At 38.5% G+C, this 7,536-nt stretch overlaps 1 protein-coding gene across 3 annotated transcripts in view; it reads right to left on the bottom strand.

Annotated features, from left to right (window-relative positions):
- Window positions 1-6,036, bottom strand: part of PGRP-LA (Peptidoglycan recognition protein LA) — a 60,263-nt gene extending 54,227 nt beyond the window's left edge. Inside the window, exon 1 of one of the 3 annotated variants that reach the window (XM_067788386.1) lies at window positions 5,425-6,034. In XM_067788386.1, the coding sequence (XP_067644487.1) occupies window positions 5,425-5,716 (292 nt within the window). In that variant the 5' untranslated portion in view covers window positions 5,717-6,034. Of the gene's footprint in view, window positions 1-5,418 lie in introns of all 3 variants that reach the window. The other 2 variants (XM_067788385.1, XM_067788387.1) reach the window with 2 other exon arrangements.
- Window positions 6,037-7,536: the final 1,500 nt, after the last annotated feature.

Raw genomic sequence — 7,536 nt, forward strand, 5'->3', positions numbered from 1 at the left:
CTTTCGCGAAAACTTTTTATGTTTTGTCCCTGTTGTTGACGTAACCGGTGTGGGTTTCTCAAATACTTTGCTAATACAATAAGGGTTATGATTATTATATTTGCATTTTTATTGTGAATGTTCTATTGGAGATTTAAAATCTGGATCCGCCGCCGAAAAGTTTTCCTGGATCCACCCCTGCTTTTATGAGTATTTACCTATAAAATAATGATATTTGCTTGTATATAATATGTACATATATCATTCGCGATAAGTTGTAAACAATTGCACTCAATTTTGTTCAGAGGATTAATAATTAATATCAATTTAAGTAAAAAGGAAACTACCATTGTAAATAGAAAACGCTTACAAATTCATGGAATCTGTACTACTATTTTCATCAGGATATTAGCGTACATACATATTTATTGGGTTCTGGTTATACATGGGCAGATTGTTTTAAATGTTCTTACTTAATTGGCGCTTTTACGTTTAAACGGTTACGGTCGTCCAACAAGGCGTTCCAAACGCTTCTTCGTTGTTAGTAATTTGTAACACCAAAAGAATTTAAATCGCTTTCCACCTGGTCCTCACAGCGGAGTGTGGGCCGCCCTCATGCTTTGCTCCCGTAGGCGGGTTTCGATAAACATACGTTCTTAACCGGAGCATCATCTTTCATTCGCATAACATGGTCTAGCCGTTGTGTTTTAATTCGCTGGACTAAGCTGATGTCTGCAAAAAGCTCGAACAAGTCAACATTAAGTCTTCTTCGGTACTTGCCATTGCAAACGCGTGGAGATCCGTAAATATTTCGAAGAAATTTTATGTCGAACACTCTCAGAGCCGCCCCAAATGATGCTGTCTTGGCTCATGCTTCTACTACAGATACCAAGACGGATACGGGGGCCTAGAATATACCCGCGGCAGGTATTCCTGTCGTAAGAGGACAATATCCAAATAACTCAAGGGGCTATTTAGCGCAATCCTTTAAAAGGGTTGCCAGCGCAATTTATAGCTTCTCAACTTCACCTACCCGAGGCTCTGGCGACCCCAAGTTCTTCATGGAACTAGAAGGTTAAATGTGGTCATATTAAATCTTCCCCGAGATAATTTTTTTTTAGAATAATTGCATTCCGTTCCTAATAATTTTGATTCAACTGATATCTGAGCCATAGAAATGCCATATTGTATCTACGAGATGCAATAGCTCCAATGCTCAGAATCTCTCGGAATCTCGAGGTTAATATTGTGAACAGAACTCTTTTGGAAACAGGGAGTCAATATATTGACCCTGACTCAGGGGTATGGGTCACGGATGGATCAAAAGTTGATGACGGAAAAACGGGAGCTGGCAACTATACGCAGAACTTCAAGAAATCGATACCAATGGAATTCTACCCAATTATTTTTGGAAAAATCCATAAAATAGAAGTTTGTGGAAGAGAATGCATACAAAAGAGATTTGCCTCATTATGTCAAACAGCCAGGCAGCCTTACATGCCTTGTAGTCTTACACAGCCATAAGTAATTGAGCAACAAACCAGCTCAGACAACATTGGATAGAATGCCCAGGCGAAATTGCTTATACTTTCAGCAACGAAAATATAAGCCAAACTTATTGATCTGAGTTGGAAGGACATAAGAACTCTCACCTGGTACTATACGGGACACTGTAGTCTCCGATATCACTTAAGTAAGTTAAATCTTTTCGATACATACATCTGTCGCTTTTGTGAGCTGGAGGAGAAACGTCGGTTCACATTCTGTGCAAATGCGTCGCTTTAGTAAGACAGAGATTCTCCTGTCTAGGTGACTTGACTCTTAATTCCTTCGTAAAATGGAGTAAAAAGCCTGAATAGGTAATCACACGAATCCGAACGGGCCATATAAAAAACAGAATTTGATAAGAAGCAGATTGACGAACGAATTTTCAGATTGTTTCCAACGTTCGATGAAGCTCCAACACAAACGGAATCGCATAACAAAAAAAGTAACCGGTTCAATGAAAACCAACCATTTTCGATAAAAAGTATCCGGTTCCAAAAAAGTAATTGGTAAAAGTAACCGGTCCAAACAATACATACATTTGGTTTAAAATTTAAACTTTTCCAACTCTATTGAAAATGACAGTTTAGAACTCGGTTTAAATTAATTTTAAATTAAAAATCAGTTTTAAACTTTTTAGTAATGCAAGACTCCAGACTCCAGGTTTATGTTTGATGTTTGAAAAAGATATATTCTAGTTACCTATTATTGATATAAGGAGCACTCCGGTCTACCTTTCCTAAGTGCTGGTCAGGGATTGCAGCAGTCCTATAGCAAACGGCTAGCTGTATAATTAAATAGCCTTGAACCTGTACCTCCTTCTATTAAGTAAAAATAACAGGATTCGGCTGAGTATGAATCAGCGCAACATTATAATATGAGGGCATGTACCTGAAATGTCTAAACCCTTTCAATGGAAGATACAGACGTGGGGCATAAAATTTCTTTGATTCTACGCACCAATATATGATGCGTCTAACCTGGACAAGGCGATTTATGTTGGAACCCAGGAAAAACATAAGAGTACTGTCACCGCCTTGATATAATCATGCAACTTAAACGCCAGGGTATGTGCGGCTTAAACGTCAGGTTAGGCAAGGAAGTAGGATTTGGTCCTACAGTCGGAAAATTCAGTTTTCACATTTACAAACGAGTTGGGGTTGACCGAGTTCGCCGCGTATTTAAGTGTGGTCATCTATTGTATCAGATTTTAACATAAAAAGATCCAACAAGCTACTCAAATGTCTTCTGATCAAAGAACAATAAACCAAATTGATCACGTCGTCATGGACGGCAGGCATATGATCAGTACCTTGAATATGCGCACTTAACGAGGTCTTAATATAGAATCATGGTACGCAGACTCCTCTATGCAGCCAGGAAAATGCATACAGTGACACAAGAAAATGTTACTGGAAAACGCTGCTCACAAATAAGGCATCTGATGATTAAGCGACTCGGTTCTCAAACCTGCTAACTAAGAGCAATCTTGAACGAGGAAAATGAGTAATGGGTGTACACTTCTCATTCGTTACTTACTGACGCTGCGGAAATAATTGGACTCCAGCAACCACAGAAAATCAACTAGTAACGTGAGTGTCAAGAGTTTCAGATGATACGGCAGAAGACGGAAGCTTTTAAGACCGGAGGAGGTTCCTGCAGGAATAATAATAGCGATGAACAGAGCATACTTAATTTAAGGAAATAAACTACATTTCTTAGCTAGAAAGCAAAGGAAATGACAAACCAGATACCACAATCCCTGACGACGACCATCGTTCCGTAATCGGACTATGATAAAGTGAGAAAGCAATGTCTAATAGCTAAAATTTAACGACAGACTAGCGGTAGAGTTTATCAAATACGAAAACGAGGACGGTTTATGGAGGGCATATATTAAATCTTATACAAAATGTATTCGGACGAAATTGGAATGTGAGTTTACTCTAACTATCGCCTGCTTAATATCCCATATAAAGTTTTACAGAATCGACATGCACTAACCTCTTTTTCACTTGAAAGCAGCGTTTGTACCAGAAGGTATTGCCTACAAGCCGCTATGTCTGAACTTGAGTTTCCTGCAAGGCCTATAAAGATTTGCCAGATGACCTTGTGCAACACCATCAGCTCCTTAAGAATTGGGAACGATCTCTCCGAGCCCAAGAAGGTTATTCCCCATGGTACACGCTTTTTCAACGGGAAAAAATGATTCTATTAGAAAGAGTAGATAGAGTGGTTTTGCTGTAAATGAGATACAGATGCAGTACCCGCTGTGTGTACGCACTGGAGCCTTTGCAGCCATGTAGCTGTTATTGGATATAGATCTCTATCGTAGACCTTTGTCGTGTTACTTTGACCTTTTTAGATAATTGAAGGTTAAAGTCCTCTCTGAACGGCAATGGTGTACAGCCCAGAATCTACATGGTAACTAACAAGATTTGGTGGCGTTTTGGAGTGTACTAGGAATACCAACGGCGTGTATTAAACATTTTTCATGATGAGCTGTGCGCAGATATATTGAGCATAATGCCATAAGGCTTAGCTGGCTAGGTAAGGTCCTGCGATTGGATTTAGACGCTTTGTTTGGATAGCATTCTTCCGACTTTCTTTTGTTCGAGTTTCGTGGGAGGAGGAAATGCTTTAGCACTGACCGGGATATTTAAGCCTCACTGCTAGGGTCTCCGAGTGAAGGGCTCCCCTCTTTCATCAAGGGCAACCCATTAAAACCTAACCACGCACGGCCCGCTCGATTGCAGGTACTGGGACAGCGTTTAGCATTACTTCGGGTACGGGTGTGCGCTACGTGAGCTCCATGACTGCTCTTATGCTAAAGAGCTAGGCATCTATCTTTTCGTTTGCTGAAAAGTATGTGCCTTATATTTATGCTGAAGGTATCTGAACTTGTGGTAGGCGGAGCACGCTATCACCTCACCATGGCGACCGCCTTAGGGCTTCCTTAGTTATCTTTGAAACTTATTATTTTTATGTAAAATTGTAAATGCGGTATGAAAAAATGAAAGTTTCTTATTTGGTGAGTACCATAATGTAGAACAAACCCTATTTTTAAACGGTTTTATTTAGCTTGATTTGACACGCTGGCTGGTTGACTGGCAGACACGAATACTGTAATTGAAATTTGAGTAACTTCCCGATAAGCTACAAGCTTGAAACTTGGAATATAGTTCAAAACCCGATAACAATGCAATAATAAGAAAAAACCTCCGATAGGTAGCGCATGGATCGAAATATTTCAAAACTCGTATTTGTGGTCCGATTTGGTTAATATTTGATACATACATGAATAGAAAACGACATATCATATCCGATTTGGCTCATATTTGGAACAAATATTACATACAGTCCGGTAGAAGTCACATCAAAATACTTTGAAGTTCGAGGAGGGACAAGCATATGTGGCGCAGAGTCGAGTAAAGACTTTGGAAGGATTATGTATTGAGGACTTAGATTGTAACAAATTGTCATTCTAAAAATATGAGACGTAGCATAACCTGATTAAGGTTCAGTTGGTCTTACTTATGATTATCGATAGAAATTTTACGCGCCCAACGCTTTTATTTAATTGTCTGATCAACGCCCTAGATTGAGGAGGAGTGTGATGACTAGTACCTAGGACCTTCCTAATCATTTTCTAGCTTTTAGTGTTATTACATATTACTTAATGTAAGTATTGTTTTCAATAAAATCGGTTAACTTAATAATTTTTTTAAATTATTTTTTATAAAAATACTCGCATTAACGTCATTATTTGAGGTAAATGGGCAAAAAGTCTCAATTAAACTAAAGCTTGGAAATACCTTTTATGAAAATTTTCCAATAACAATTAGCAAACAAAAGCTTTTAGCACATACACAAAGACAAATAGTATGTAATTACCGGCACCAGCTTGCATAGAGCGCGCTTCCACGGTAGCATCCATGTATTGGTATATCGTCACGGGACCCTGATATTGGGTCATAGGCCCTATAACAACATCTGACGAATTAGACAGATTAATCACACTCGATGGCTGGATAGCGGGATTAGTGAAGATATTTTGTGGTAGTGCAGCAGGTGAACTATTTACAGGATGACCAGAATTGTGACCTTGCAAACTCCACAAAGCATTATTTGCAGCGGACGTGAACGGATTGTTATTGGACGCTGAATGCATGCTGACACGATCCTCGTCCATATTTTGTTTGTTATTGTTTTGTTTAATTGTTTACTTGTTTGAGCTTTTTTCCTGTTTGGTCAAAGGCAGGGCTTGTAAGTTTTGTATATACTTTTTTTTTCTAGTATTATTCACACGTTAGTATTTGTTTTTTTTTTTTAGTATCTACGTAAATACTCATAATTGTTAAACTAACATTTGTATTTTTGGGTTGTTTTAGATGAGTGAATAATTAACGCGACATGTTATCGAAAGCTCTGTAAGAGTACATTCCAACCGGTGGGTCTTGGGCACACACGCCGCGTTTTGATTTCATGACCGGCTCTGACGCTTTCAATATTCTGACTGTGGATCATGTTAAGCTTACTTGAACGTTTGTGCCCAGATACAATATCGATCACTTTGCAACTCGTTTTAGTGAGCTTATATCCAATACGAGTTTGTAATTACTTACTACAACTGTACGCCGTGATAATACGTTTATTTATATTTACTTACAAAGTTCATAGTTATGTATGTAGTACGTGCTTATCGTGCGAGTAAAAATATGTTGTGTCTGGACAGTCCGGTTTATATGAAACACTAGAAATTCCCAACCGATAAAATATTCTCCAAACAAATAACTCGTTGGATACATATATACATACATTTGTATTCTCATAACTAAAATGTAAACAAATAAGTAGATATGTACATATATCTTACTTATATTGACATCTTTCCGTTCTTTAACACTTCAAATTAACGATTTTTTACTATATCGAAACAAGTTAAATGTACAGGTCGGGAGATATGCTTGAGCCATTGGAACGCTATTTTAGGGTAACTCAATACCTGTTAGAAATTCTGAGAGACCACTTGAAAACCCGTATCTAACGATCGAAGCCAACTACTTTCAAAGAAATGCTAAGATATCAGACGGAGCAGCCCAAGACCCGGCACTAGGCTCTGATCTATGGAACATGACTTACGACAGTCTTCTTCGATTAGACATGGCAGAAAGTATATTACTACATAGTTGATTTCGCAGACAACGTGACAGCTGCCATTGCAGCTCGAAGCTGCGAGCTAGCACAGCTTAAACTATAACAGGTCATGCGCATTGTAAAAAGATGGATGGACGGTTGGGGACCAATAATAAGAAACATGCACCTCAACGAAATATCTGAGGGCGAAGCTAGACAGTAAGCTCTTCTTCTCGGAGCACGTACGAGGAGCCTGCTAAAGCGCTGTGCACACAATAGCGAATCTGAGTAGATCAATAGCAAACAGAGGCGATCCAAAGCGATGTGCAAGGAAGCTGCTTGTATCAGTGTAGGATGGGAAAATGAATAGATTTGGTTTTTTGGTGAGCGCCAATTAATCCGCGCTGCTATTGTATTTAATCGATGCCGACATTCAGCATCAAGAAAATGAATTGCCTTTATTTCAAATATTGTCGGTCTATTTATACAAAAATATTACAAACAAATTCTTTTGTATAATTTATTTACTATGTATAAAGCAATATGAGCAAAGCTCGCTAATTAAATACATATGATCATATTGATATAATAGTAACAGCGGAAGTATTAAAAACAAATACTGTAAATATCCGAACAAATGTTACTAAGCTTTCAAAAGCACGCCTAAAAATCATATCCACACCATTAGGAATAAACTACATACAGAGTGTATGTGCCTACATGGTGATCAAAAGGAATATAAACAAAAAAGGCAACTCTTAGAGACCAATTGTACAGCGAACAACGGAACATTCATATGGCGTAGCAGCTAAAAGGCTTGCACTGATATGAATGTTGGAGACTCGAGTTCAACGCTCAGCTCCCGAAAAGCTAGCT

Source organism: Eurosta solidaginis, chromosome 5, assembly GCF_040869045.1.
Source record: "Eurosta solidaginis isolate ZX-2024a chromosome 5, ASM4086904v1, whole genome shotgun sequence".
Taxonomy (NCBI): domain Eukaryota; kingdom Metazoa; phylum Arthropoda; class Insecta; order Diptera; family Tephritidae; genus Eurosta; species Eurosta solidaginis.